Genomic DNA, 15,059 nt, shown 5'->3' on the forward strand with positions numbered 1-15,059 from the left:
TACAGGTAAGAGGAGGCACTGCTTGGAGAAACACTGTCTTGAAGAGCGATTTGTTGCAGCTTGCATTTTTCTTAAACTGGTATTCTTGCGCCCTCAAGTGGTACCGTGCGGAATTGTAAGTTTCAAAATTCTCATTTTCACTGAGTAGAAAATTGTTGTTAGTTGCCAAGGAGTGATTTCGACTCAAGGAGACCTTCGCAATTTTTTCACCAGCTATCTAGCCTTCACTTAGCCATGTTATCAGCCTACAAGGAGCCCCGGTGGTGCAGTGATTAAGAGCTCGGCTGCTAACCAAAAGGTTCCCAGGTGGAATCCACCAGCTGCTCCTTGGAAACCCTATAGGGTAGTTTGACTCTGTCCTATAGGGTCGCTAAGAGCCGGAATCAACTGGATGGCAATGGGTATCCACCTGCAAATGCAAGTGCAGAATTAGTAGTCACCCCCTTACATACAAAGCAGGTAACTAAAGATGGTTAGAAAATGTCAACCGTCTAAGATTTCATGATTTAGAAATGCCAGGCGCTCCTTGGAAACTCTATGGGGCAGTTCTACTATGTCCTGTAGGGCTGCTATGAGTCAGGATCGACTCGACGGCACTGGGCTTGGGATTGGGGTGGCTAAAACAAGGACCCTTGGTGGCACAGTGATTAAGCTCTCATCTGCTAGGCAGTTTGAACTCACCAGCCTCTGTGCTCAGGAGAAAGATGTGGCAGTTTACTTCCCTAAAGATTATAGCCTTGGAAACACCATGGGGCAGTTCTACTTTGTCCTGCAGGGTCACTATGAGTCTGAATGAGTGGCTAAAATACTGAGATACATTTTTTTTTTTGAGGATTTTGAAAGAATGTTCAGAGGAAGAGTACTAAACAGTGATTTAGTGAGAACATTTTCATGAACCAAGGGTTTATTCTTTGCTTGGGTTTTCCTGTGAATCATCTTGAATTTTACAAACTGTTTTAAAACACTACAGACTCAAGATCTACAGTGCTTATTCTAATTTATTTGCCAGCCTTTTTTTTCTGTTAATGAGAAGCATATAATGGATAGACATATAATGAGGGATGTGTAGAGTAAAGGGTTAAAGCAAACCACCTCCTTTGAGGCTGTTTCGACTCATGGAGACCCTGTAGAACAGAGTAGAACTGCCCCATAGGGTTCCCAATGCTGTAAATCTTTATGAAAGTAGACTGCCACATCTTTCTCCCATGGAGCAGCTGGTGGGCTTGAACCGCTGACCTTTGGATAAGCAGCTGAGCTCTTTAACCACTGTGCCGCCAGGGCCCCTGAATAAAGGGTTAAAATAAAACCAAAGTGGATTCAGACTCACAGATACCCGAAAGGACAGAGTAGAGCTGCCCCACAGGGTTTCCAAGGAGCTGCTAGTGGATTCGAACTGCCAACGTTTTTGGTTATCAGCTGAGCTCTTAACCACTGCATCACCAGGGCTCCCTTTCTTCCCTTCCTTCTCCCTTCCCACCATCCCTGCGTCCCAGCAATCGTGCAACAGATCATTATTAAAAACACTGAGAGAGGTTTTGTGATAACTGGGCCACCAAGTATGAATGGGGAGAAGAGGGGTCCCTGTGTAGCACAAGCAGTTAAGCACTGCTTCACTAGCAGCCAAAAGATTGGCAGTTCGAACCTACCCAGTGGCACCTGGGAAGACAGGCCCAGTGATCTGTTTCCAAAATGTCGAAGCCTTGAAAAACCTCTGGAGCAGTTCTACTCTGTACACATGGGGACGTCATGAGTGGCAATTGACTCAATGGCAACAACAGCTCTTCAAAGCCTGTAACAAAAGATTTGGCCCTAAGGGCAGGGTGGGCTATGAAAGTTCAGAGGAGAGGGATTGTCCAGAAGGGGGAGATTGTTCTGTCTGGAGATGTGGGAGGAGGGTAGCCATTGGGGAAATCCTGATGGAGGACATGGGATCTGAACTGGGAACTCCTAAAGATGATCACTCTTTAATAACCTTTGTGCAACTGTGTTGCTTACTTCACCTCACACTATTATCTGCTCTTATTGTGGTTCTTTAAGACATACATCGAATCCTGATTATGTGCCAGGCACTGTGCCAAGTGTAGGTATGTAAAACCTAGCGGGGCTGACTTGGTTCCTGCCCTGAGAGAGCTTCCAGTCTAGTAGTGGAGACAAACAAGAAAATAACCATGTAAAAAAATAGATAAAAAGAATTATACATTGAGGTAAGGGCTATGATGAAAATGAAGAAGAAACTGAGGTAAAGAATAACTTGAATAGGGTGGGACAAGACTGCTTTCATTATAAGGAATGGAGAAAGCTTCCTGAGAAAATTCCAGCTACCATGTTTATTGAATGTGTATTATGAGTCCAATGCCATTTTAAGTGCTCTTTATGCATTAACTGTTTTAATTCTCACAACTGTATTAGGGAATACTGTTTACTGTTACTGGTATACTGTTATTAGGGAATACTGTTTGCTGTTACTAGTATACTGTTATTATACTCAGCTGGAAATTCAGATGAAAAAACTGAGGCACACAGACATTAAGGAACTTCACATGTGATTTGTAAGTGGTGGAGACTGGGTTCAAGCCCACACTGCCAAGACCCTCTCTTGACCCTCTGATAGCCGGTTCCTCTCCAGGTGGAGGAAAGAGCATACAGGAAGGCTCTGAGTTGGGGAAGTGCTTGATGGTCGAGGCCCTGGGAGAAGACCTGCATGAGAGGAGCATGGAGAGGGTGAGAGTGGCCTGCTTGAGGTTAGGAATAGAGTCAGGGGCCTCATCCTGCAGGCCCTTTTAGGATATGGGAAGGGGCTTTTATGGAGGACTTTGGCGGTTCAGTGGTAAAATTCTTGCCTTCCATGAGGGAGACCTGGTTTCATTTCCCTGCCAATGCACCTCATCTACAGCCACCACCTGTCCCTCAGTGGAGGCTTGCATGTTGCTATAATGCTAAACAGGTTTCAGCTGAGCTTCCAGATTAAAACAGACCAGGAAGAAAGGACCAGTGATCTATTTCCAAAAATTGGCCAGCAGAAACTTTATGGATCACAAAGGTCTGAACCCAAAACAATCCTGGGGATGGGGCAGGACCTGGCAGCTTTTGTTTTGGTTGTGCCTGGGGTCGTCATGAGTCAGGGGATGACTCAACGGCAGCTAACAACAACAATAATAAAGACTCTTGGCTTTTATTCTAAGGACAATTATCTAAGGACAATTCTAAGGATAGCCTCAGGGGGATTTTAAGCAAGTTTCAGACCTGATGTCATGTACTTTTTTAGAAGGTAACTCTCGCTAAGTTGTGGAAAATGGATTGCAGGCAGAAAAGGCAGTAAGATAAGATAAGATGAGATAACATAAGATAAGATAGGAGGAAGCCACCAGGTTTTGGGAATAGAGACGGGGACGAGCAGACAGACTCCAGCAGATTTTGGAGATGGGATGAATAGTACTTTGCATGATAATGTGTCTCCCACCCACAGAGGTGGTGAGAGGTTGACGCACCATGCACCACGCACCACTTGGGGTGTGGGCTCTGCTGAGGCTTGTGTACAGAAAGAATGCTCAGTATCAGGAGACTGCAGCTCAGTGAGCTTAAAAGAACAGAATATTTACCCCAGAATAATGGACCCACTGATGGTTGAGGGACAGGCCTTTCCCCAGTGTAAAATGTTGATTTTACAAATGACACAACTGAGCTCAGAGAAGGTAACCGATTAATTGCTTCACTAGTTAGTTGCAGACTTGTGGGTAAAACATATTGTGCTTTTCTTTGATAGTGCATGTGCATAACTGGTTTAAGAGAGAAAAATTTAACTTACAGGCTGATTTTCCACCAATACTTGGTGGAATATTTGGTTAAACATGCTGATTACTTTCTTAATTTCTTCCTTCTTTAATTTGGAATGATTTCTTTGAGGGTAACAATGATCCTCCTTTCATATTACATTGTCAAATGATGCTCTTTCTGAGAACTTGTCTTCTCTCCTTATATAATGGAAACGGAAAGAAACAGAGGAAAGGGCAAGTCAATGAACTTACTTGCCATAGGATTTGGCCACCTTCTCTGCCCTCGTGTTTGCCGGCAGGAATGTCTGCCCTTGATTTTAAGAGACAGCCCTCGTGTGAACCAGAGCTTCAGAAAAGGTCAGGGACCTGCTGAACACCTTGGACTTCTGGAGGAAAAAAACAGGAGGAGGCTACACCTAGGCAAATATCGACTTTATCCATGGGGAATTAGAGTGTCCCTGAGGAATCTATCAAGTATCCTCAAAGGTGCTAAGAAAGTCCTAGAGGGTTCAATTAATCTTACCATGGCCCTTCTGTCCCGTGAAAAATATCAAGTTATTCTGCACTGCTGAATGGTTGTTTGCCAGTTGAAACTTCAGATGGAATTCATAATCGAAGCTAATGTCTGGGATCCGTGAATAAGCCAGGAATGAGGTGTATCCAAAGGCATCCGTGCCACTGAACCTGGGCTGAGTAATATTAATAGCTGTGGAAAAATCCAAACCGAAGAGTTAAAATAAACCTGTACATGTACTTGTAAAAAGAGAGCTACGTTTTAGGTGTATCTGGCCAGATAGTCTGTTTACTATCACATTAAGTATATTTAAGTGCTCTTCAGCATTGAGCAACTAAGTGACTCAACAGGGAATTTCAAAACCAGAACAAAGGACAGGCAGAGAGGATTGTGAGATCCTGTATATAACCCATTCACTCACACACTTTCTGCAACATGAGGAATTTACCTAAAAAGCAAAACCCTATATTTTGAAGATTAATTTTAGAAATAGAAAAGATTGCTGGCAGCCAAAGTATTTGTTCAGGTGCTTTGTAAACATGATTTGACATCCAGACACTGGATACGACCTAGAGAGGAACTCAGAGCTTAGAAAAAAACTGTGCTTTTCTAAGCCTTCACTTGTGTATGAGACAAAGCCACAGGTCAGGGGCAGGAAAGTAAAAAAATGGGTAGGAAACTGGTCAGTTTCCATCACCATATTGTGCCAGTTTCCATCACCATATTTTCTTTAAGTAAAAACTGTTGCCTAAAACAAATATTTATCTCTACTGTTAAGCAGGGATAATTAAAGCATGAATTTCAGTTTTTTTTTTTGAAACTGCAGGGAGATTTAGCAGGAACCAAACCAAGCAGTTGCCATCCAGTAAATTCTGAGTCATGGTGACCTCATGTGTTAAAAAGTAGAATTGCTTCATAGAGTTTTCTTGGCTGTTATCTTTTCCGAAGCATATTGCCAGGCCTTTCTTACACAGAGCCACTGGGTGGTTTCTAACCACCAACCTTTTTTTTTTTTTTTTAAACTGTACTTTAGATGAAGGTTTACAGAGTGAACTCATTTCTCATTAAACAATTAGTATACATATTGTTTTGTGACATTGGTTGCCAATCCCATGACATGTTAACACTCTCCCCTTCTCAACCTTGAATTCTCTGTTACCAACTTTTCTGTCCCCTCCCACCTTCTCATCTATGCCCTTGAGTTGGTGTGCCCATTTAGTCTCATTTTGCTTTATGGGCCTGTCTAATCTTTGGCTGAAGGTTGAACCTCAGGAGTGACTTCAGTACTGAGTTAAAAGTGTGTCTAGGGGCCATACTCTTAGGGTTTCTCCAGTCTCTGTCAGACCAGGAAGTCTGGTCTTTTTGTGAGTTAGCATTTTGTTCTACATTTTTCTCCATCTCTGTCTGGGACCCTCTATTGTGATCCCTGTCAGAGTAGTCGGTGGTGGTAGCCAGGCACCATCTAGTAGTGCTAGACCCAGTCTGATGGAGGCTGTCGTAGTTGTTCCATTAGTCCTTTGGACTAATCTTTCCCTTTTGTCTTTGGTTTTCTTCATTCTCCCTTTTTTTATTTTTGTTTTTTGTCTTTGGTTTTCTTCATTCTCCCTTGCTCTAAATGGGCTGGGACCAGTGGAGTATCCTAGATGGCCGCTCACAAGCTTTTAAGCCCCCAGAAGCTATTCTCCAAAGTAGGATGTAGAACATTCTCCTTATAAACTATGTTATACCAATTGAGCTAGATGTTCCCTGAGACCATGGTCCCCAGGTTTAAGCCCAGTAATTCAGTCCCTCAGGGAGTTTGGATGTGTCTATAAAGCTTCCATGACCTTGGCTTGGTCAAATTGTGCTGACTTCCCCAGTATTGTGTACTATCTTAACTTTCACCAAAGTTCCCACTTATCTATTGTCTAGTAAGTGTTTTTCCCTCCCCTCCCCTCCTCTCCCTAGGAATCATCAAAGATTATTTCTTTCTGTGTGTAAACCTTTTCAGGAGTTTTTATAATAGTGGTCTCATACAGTATTTGTCCTTTTGTGATTGGCGTATTTTGCTCAGCATAGTGCCCTCCAGGCTCATCCATGTTGTGAGATGTTTTACAGATTCATCATTGTTCCTTATCGTTCTAGTATTCCATTGTGTATATGTACCATAGTTTATCTATTCATCTGTTGATGGGCACTTAGGTTGTTTCCATCTTTTTGCTATTGTGAATAATGCTGCAATGAACATGGGTGCACGTATGTCTATTCATGTGTGACGGCTCAAATTTCTCTAGGATATATTCCTAGGAGTGGGATTTTTAGATCATATAGTATTTCTATTTCTAGCTTTTTAAGGAAGCACTATATCATTTTCCAAAATGGTTGTACCATGTTGCATTCCCACCAGTAGTGCATAAGAGTTCCAGTCTCTCCACAGCCTCTCCAACATTTGTTATTTTCTGTTATTCATTTATTTGTGTTGGTAATGTCGGGATGAGATGGTATCTCATTGTAGTCTTAATCTGCATTTCTCTAAACAGCTGCAGCAGTATATTGACTGGGAACTGCCAGAAATTGAGGCTGGTTTCAGAAGAGGATGTGGAAACAGGGATATCATTGCTGATGTCGGATGGATCCTGGCTGAAAGCAGAGAATACCAGAAGGAGGTTTACCTGTGTTTTATCGACTATGCAAAGGCATTCAACTGTGTGTACCATAACAAATTATGGATAACATTGTGAAGAATGGGAATTCCAGAACACTTAATTGTGCTCATGAGGAACCTTTACATAGATCAAGAGGCAGCTGTTTGGACAGAACAAAGGGATACTGGTTGGTTTAAAGTCAGGAAAGGTGTGGATCATGGTTGTATTCTTTCACCATACCTATTCAATCTGTATGCTGAGCAAATAATCCAAGAAGCTGGACTATATGAAGAAGAACGGGGCATCAGGATCTGAGGAAGACTCATTAACAACCTGCATTATGCAGATGACACAACCTTACTTGCTGAAAGTGAAGGGAACTTGAAGTACTTACTAATGGAGATAAAAACCACAGCCTTCAGTATGGATTGCACCTCAACATAAAGAAAACAAAAATCCTCACAACTGGACCAATGAGCAACATCATGATAAATGGAGAAAAGATTGAAGATGTCAGGGAGTTCATTTTACTTGGATCCACAATCAACAGCCATGGAAGCAGCAGTCAAGAAATCAAAAGATGCATTGCATTGAGTAAATCTGCTGCAAAGGACCTCTTTATAGTGTTGAAGAGCTAAGATGTCACCTTTAAGACTAAGGTGCGCCTGACCCAAGCCATGGTATTTTCAATTGCATCATATGCATGTGAAAGCTGGACAATGAATAAGGAAGACCAAAGAAGAATTGATGCCTTTGAATTGTGGTGTTGGTGAAGAATATTGAATATACCATGGACTGCCAAAAAAATGAACAAATCTGTCTTGGAACAAGCACAACGAGAATGCTCCTTAGAAGCAAGGATGGCGAGACTGTGTCTTACATACTTTGGACATGTTGTCAGGAGGGATCAGTCCCTGGAGAAGGACATCATGCTTGGCAGAGTACAGGGTCACCGGAAAAGAGGAAGACTCTCAACGAGGTGGATTGACACAGTGGCTGCAACAACGAGCTCAAGCATAACAACAATTGTAAGGATGGCTCAGGACTGGGCAGTGTTTTGTTCCATTGTGCGCAGGGTCACTATGAGTCAGAACTGACTTGATGGCACCTAACAACAACAACAGCTAGTGATGGTGAGCATTTCCTCATGTGTCTGTTAGCTGCCTGAATGTCTTCTTTGGTGAAGTGTCTGTTCATATCCTTTGCCCATTTTTTAATTGGATTATTTGTCTTTTTGTTGTAGAGGTGTTGGCTTTTCCCATAGATTTTAGAGATTAGACCTTTGTTGGATACGTCATAGCCCAAAACTTTTTCCCAGTCTGTAGGTTCTCTTTTTACTTTTTTGGTGAAGTCTTTTGATGAGTGTAAGTGTTTAATTTTTAGAAGATACCAGTTACCTAACTTATCCTCTGGTATTTGTGTATTGTTAGTTACGGTTTATATCCTATTTATGCTGTATATTGGAGCCTCTAGCATTGACCATATTTTTCTTCTATGATCTTTATGGTTTTGGCTTTATATTTAGGTATTTGATCCACTTTGAGTTAGTTATTGTGTATGGTGTCAGGTATGGGTCCTGTTTCATTTTTCTTCAGATGGGCATTCCATTTTGCCAGCACCATTTGTTCAAAAGACTGTCTTTTTCGTATTTAATGGACTTTGGGCCTTCACTGAAGATCAAAGTGACTGTAGGTGGATGGATTTACATCTGGATTCTTAATTCTGTTCCATTGGTCAATGTGTCTGTCATTGTATCAGTACCAGACTACCACAGCTGTACAGTAGGTTCTGAGGTCAGGTAGTACGAGTCCTCCTACTTTATTCTTTTTCTTCAGTAGTGCTTTAGTTATCCAGGGCCTCTTTTCTTTGCATATAAAGTTAATGATTAGCTTTTCCATCTAGTTAAAGAATGTTATTGCTATTTGGATTGGGATTGCATTGTATTTGTAGATTGCTTTGGGTAGAATTGACATTTTCACAATGTTGAGTTTACCTATCCATGAGCATTAACCACCAACATTTAGGTTAGCAGCCAACTAAAAACTGCTTGTGCCACCCAGGGACCTTTAGTAGGAACAGAAAATGGTAAAACAAGTTCAGGGACAAATGTGGACAGAAATGGATGGATACAGCAATGGGCTCAAACATAACAATCATTGTGAGGATGTCGCAGGACCAGGCAGTGTTTCCTTCTGTTGTACGTATGGTTTCTATGAATCAGAACGAACTCAATGGCACCTAACAGTGACAACAACAACATTAGCCAGTTACCCTCCCTTTTTGTCCAGGCTGTAATCTTCTTATGGCAAACTCTTCCCCTCCTTCTTTACTCTGTTTACTTCCTAATAGTCCCAGCTGTCTTTTCTTTTCCCACCCCAAGAGGACCACAGGAAACAGAAAGAGGATTTGCCTTTACCCTCCCACCCTATCTCTTGGAATGGCATTCCCAAAGAAAACAATGTTCTTAGGATTTATTTTAATTGGTTCAGGACAACTTGTTAGAAGGAAGGAGTGTTGTCTTGATTACCTTATGTTGCTTCCTTCTCCTCAGGAGATGCTGGATCTCCAGGGAAGTTGTAAAACTAGAATTTTTACAAGTCTTAAGAAATATTCTTGCTTCGGTTCCTAATGCTTAAAACAAAAGAGCTTTTCACGTCTGGTTAAAATTGTTTACACAGCAAATAACTGTACTAAATTGGGAAAAAGTTCTAGTTATCAGAAGCTTTTATTTCTGTGTTTTCTTTTGTTCCATGTGACTGTTCAAGTAGGGTATTTGTTTGGAATAAGCTGAATACTTTGCTATGATATTTTATCAAAATCTTATCAGCTATTTGGTGGGAATTATGGCCTAGGATAAGTGTAAGTTTACTCAAAACTCATTAGAATCTAAAGTAGGGATTTTGAGACATGTAATGACTTATATTTATTTATTATCTAATGAAAGAATTTACTGTGTGTGTTCTAGAGGTAATAAAACTCCTCCCATCAGGTCTTTCACTTTCAGTAGTGTGGAGTATAGGGTGGTCGAGGGAAATGGAATGTACTGGAGTTGAAACAGGATAAAAACACTGAGAGTCTTTTCTGCTCTGACAGGGATCAAAACAGAGGGTACCAGACAGAGCTGCAGAAAAATGTAGAACAAAATTCTAACTCACAAAAAAAGGCCAGATTTACTGGTCTGACAAGGACTAGAGAAACCCCGAGAGTACGGCCCCAGACACCCTTTTAATTCAGTACTGAAGTCACTCCCGAGGTTCACCTTCAGCCAAAGATTAGACGGGTCCATAAAACAAAACGAGACTAAAGAGGCATATCAGCCCAGGGGCAAGGACAAGAAGGCAGGAGGGGACAGGAAAGCTGGTGATGGGGATCTCAAGGTTGAAAAAGAGAGAGTGTTGACATGTCATGGGATTGGCAACCAACCATGGTAGCATAGTGGTAAAGTGCTACAGCTGCTAACCAAAAGGTTGGCAGTTTGAGTCCACCAGGCACTTCTTGGAAACTCTATGGGGCAGTTCTACTCTGTCCTGTAGGGTCACTATGAGTCAGAATTGACTTGACAACAACGGGTTTGGTTTTTTTTTTTTGGTTTGGTCACAAAACAATATGGGTATTAATTGTTTAATGAGAAACCTAATTTGCTCTGTAAACCTTCATCTAAAGTACAATAAAAAAAAAAAGTCTTTTAATGTTGGCATTAAAAGCAGTGAAAATATAATTCAATTAAATTTAATACTAAAATAGAAAGCAGAATGATTTTCTTTTTAACTTTTCTACCTGTTAATAATTTATCACTGAGTCTACTTAAAAATGAAGTACATTTAGGTAAGATCAAAAAATTCATATTTCATTTATATTTCACTGTCAGGCCCTGTGCTAGATGCTGTTGGCACGAAGGTAAATAAAGCACAGTCCCTACCCTCAAGGAAGTAGTGTGTGATCAATAAATTTATTCAACTGAACTGGACAGAAAGTTGAGGCTTGGCTGACAACCAGAAATTAACCTGGCAAACGAAGGGGAAATGTTTCAGGTAGAAGGAACTGGATGTTCTGAGGTGTAGAGGCCAAAACATGTTATACTCAGGGATCTCACTACGTTTGAAAACTTTAGAAAGGAGTATAGAAAGGGAGAGTGGAAGGAACTGAAATAAGATAGTCAGACAGAGGTCAGATAATGAAGGGCTTGATATTTTCCCCATAATCCTTCAGTAGTTGGGCAATGATAGATGTTATCTTTTACAAATATCACTCTGATGTCTATGTGAAGGTCAGATTAGGCACAGAGGGCTGGAGGACCAACCTTCAGTCAAGAATGAAAAAGAGGAGTTTGATGATAATCAAGAAATCTTAACAAGGAGTTAAGCTTACTCAGAATTATAAGTGTAAGGAAATTTATGGTAACTCATTGAAAAGGGTATGGTGTGGCATTTATCTAAATAGTTAAGTAATAGAAATGTGTTATCAATGTTAGTGTCCAATCTGAATTAAGTGTATGACACAATTTTATACCATTAAAAAGAAACACAAACTATATTGAAGGTTGAGAATAACCAGGCACACAGGAGTGGCTCTGTCAGGTCCTCAGCATTTCTTAGTCTAGAGCTGTACTGTCCAAAATCAGAGCCACTCACCCCAAGTGGCCACTGAGCACTTGGGATATGGCTGGGCCTGATTCAGATGGGCTTAGTATGAAAAAATGAATATAAACTAGCTTATTCATAATATTTTATATGCATTAACTATTAGGTTAAATAAAAAGAGAAGCAAGTATCTCTTGACATGGAAGGTCTTCCTTTCAAATTTTTACCACTGTTTTAGTTATCTAGTGCTGCTATAAAAGAAATACCACAAGCGAGTGGCTTTAACAGAAATTTGTTTTTCACAGTTTAGGAGGCTAGAAGTCTGAAATCAGGGTGCTGGCTCTAGGGGAAGGCATTCTGTCTCCGTGGGCTCTAGAGGAAGGTCCTTGTCTATTTAGCTTTTTTCCTGGTTCCTTGGAGATCTCTATGTGGCTTGGCATCAATTGTCCCCCATCTCTGCTTCTCTCACTTGCTTGTTTAATCTCTTTTATATCTCAAAAGAGGTGGACTCAAGATATATGCTACACTAATCCTGCCTCATTAACATAACAAAGACAACCCATTCCCAAATGGGACTATAACCACAGGCATAGAGGTTAGGATTTACAGCACATATTTTTGGGTAACACATTTCAATCCATAACAACCACCCATTCAGATTATCTTCTCTATCCAGCCTTTGAAACGTCTTATGCTAAGGTCGCCAGTGACCACCATCTTTCCAATGTCAATTTACTGTGTTCATATTACTCAGCCTCTCAGAAGCAACTGGCATCGTGATTATTCTTTTTCTCTTAAAAATTTTTTTCATAATTTCCAGGAAACTGTGCCCTCCTAGTGTTCTTCCTACATCAATAATCATCCCCCCTCGTTCTCCCTTCCTTCCAGTTATCTTCATCTAGAATCACTCTCTAGTTAATCTTAAGTAACATCCACAGGTGGTTTTCCTGAGTAATATTCTCTATTCCTGACTTCTTCCCACAGCTTCAGATTCATACGTCCAACTGTCTACTAAATATCTACATTTATATGTTCAACGGGAATTTCAAACTGAACATAGAGAAGACAGAACTCTTTATTCTTTTATCTTTATAACCTTTTCCCCCAACCCATCTCTTTCCCAGTCTTCCTTCTTTTTGCTTGGAAAACTAGACATCATTCTTAAATTGTTTCTCTCTCTGTCACCTCGACCTACCCTCTGTCAAATCCTGTTAACTTCATCTTCAAAATACATCCTGAGTCCCACTACTTCTCACCACCTCCATCAATGTTACCATGGTTCAATGCACTATTTTCTCTAGCCTGAACTACTGTACTGTATTTGTTTCTCAACTAGTTTCCCTTTTGCCACTTTTGACCCCTTACAGTCTATTTTCCATATGGCAGTGTGAAATTTTTTAAATGTGAATTACGTATTCAAAGCCCTCCAATGTCTTCCCTTGACTTTGAAACAAAATAAAACTCCTTAACATAGTCTATAACGTTCTACTCTTCAAATTTGGTTTATACCAGTTTCCTCCTGCTCATTCTGCTCCAGCCACTTCGAACAAGCCAAGCACACTCCTGGCCCAGGGCCTTTGGTCTTGCAGTTTTCTCTACCTGAAACTTATTCTCCGTGAAACGTGCATGGCTTCCTCCTTCACTTTCTTCAAGACTCTGTTCAAGTATTACCTCTTCAAAGAGGTCTTTTCTGATGACCCCATTAAACTATTAATCCCCACATAAAACAAACAAAAACTTCTTGCTGTTGATTTGATTCTGATACTGTACTCCATATATAAGGTTTTCAGTGATTAGTTTTTCAGAAGTAGATTACCAGGCTTTTCTTCTGAGGTCCTTCTGGGTGGATTCTAACCACTAACCTTTTGTTTAGTAGCTGAGAGCTTAACCTTTTGGGCCACCCAGGGAGTCCTAATCACCTTTTACCCCAGTCATTCTCTATTTCCTTCTTCTGCTTTATTTAAAACCTGTTGCAGTCAAGTTGATTCCTACTCATAGCAACCAGTAGGGCAGAGTAGAGCTGCTCCACAGGGTTTCCAAGGCTGTAAATCTTTATGGAAGCAGACTGCCACATCTTTCTCCTGTGGCATGGCTGGTGGGTTTGAACTGCTGACCTTTTGGTTAACAGCTGAGCGCTTAACCGCTTCACCACTGGGGCTCCTTCTGTTATACTTACCATGCCTAATTATATTATATGCTATTTATTTTCTTATTTTTTATTGCCCGTCTTCCCAATTAGATTACAGATTTCATGAGAGCAGAGAGGTTGCCTATGGTTAACCTGCAGGATGTACACTATTGCCTGACTGTTTAGAACACAGTGATGTATATTTTATATGTTAATTTCTGCTGTTATGGTTCATCTAGTGTCTTAAATGCTCTGTTTTTATGTGACTAAGTGTAACTTGGAGCTATTGGTTGAATTGGAAAATAGAATTTTAACCCCATCACCCATAATAATCATTGTTTATTTGAATTCATTTTCTAGTCATTTGCTTCTAAAACATCAGAATGTTTCTGAATTTTGCAATGATATCGGAATCTCATGTTCTTCTAGTATGGCAAAAATTACAATATGTTGTGTATGGATACCCACCCACTGTCACTGAGTGGGTTCTGACTCATAGCGACCCCATAGGGTTTCCAAGGCTGTTAATCTCTACGGAAGCAGACTGCTGCATCTTTCTCCCTTGGAGCCACTGGTAGTTTCAAACCACAGACCTCTAGGTTAGCAGTCGATTGCTTTAACCACTGTGCCACTAGGGCTTCTTTGTATGGATACTTACATAAAAAATTATGATAATATGTTATATGCAGATACACCATACTTATTCAATCTGTATGCTGAGAAAAATAATCTGAGAAACTGGACTATATGAAGAAGAATGCAGCATCAGGATTGGAGGAAGACTCATTAACAACCTGCCATATGCAGGTGACACAACCTTGCTTGCTGAAGGTGAAGAGGACTTGAAGCACTTATTGATGAAGATCAAAGACCATAGCCTTCAGTATGGATTACACCTCAACATAAAAAAAAAAAAAAATTCCTCACAACTAGACCAATAAACAACATCATGATAAACTGAGAAAAGACCGATCCACAATCAACTTGGATCCACAATCAACATCCATGGGATCAGCAGTCAGGAAATAAAATGACATTTTGCATTGGGCAAATCTGCTGCAAAAGACCTATTTAAAGTGTTAAAAAGCAAATATGTCACTCTGGGGACTGACCCAAGCCATGATAGTCTCAATTGCCTCATATGCGTGCAAAAGCTGGACAGTAAATAAGGAAGACTGAAGAATTGATGCTTTTGAATTATTGTGTTGGTGAAGAATATTGACTATACCATGGACTGCCAGAAGAATGAACAAATCTGTCTTGGAAGAAATACAGCCAGAATGCTCCTTAGAAGCAAGGATGACAAGACTTTGTCTCACACACTTTGGTCATGTTGTCAGGAGGGGCCAGTCCTGGAGAAGGACATCATGCTCAGTAGAGGGTGAGTAAAAAAGAGGAAGACCCTCAACGAGATGGACTGACACAGTGGCTGCAACGATG

At 40.7% G+C, this 15,059-nt stretch overlaps 1 protein-coding gene across 1 annotated transcript in view; it reads right to left on the minus strand.

The window, feature by feature from the left end:
• The window catches only part of EYS (eyes shut homolog), a 1,933,311-nt gene that overhangs the window by 114,673 nt on the left and 1,803,579 nt on the right, over nt 1-15,059 (minus strand). The window contains 1 exon segment of the mRNA XM_049873718.1: nt 4,297-4,479. Within this exon segment, the coding sequence (XP_049729675.1) occupies nt 4,297-4,479 (183 nt within the window).

The sequence above is a fragment of the Elephas maximus genome, chromosome 1, assembly GCF_024166365.1.
Source record: "Elephas maximus indicus isolate mEleMax1 chromosome 1, mEleMax1 primary haplotype, whole genome shotgun sequence".
NCBI classification, from domain to species: Eukaryota; Metazoa; Chordata; class Mammalia; order Proboscidea; family Elephantidae; genus Elephas; species Elephas maximus.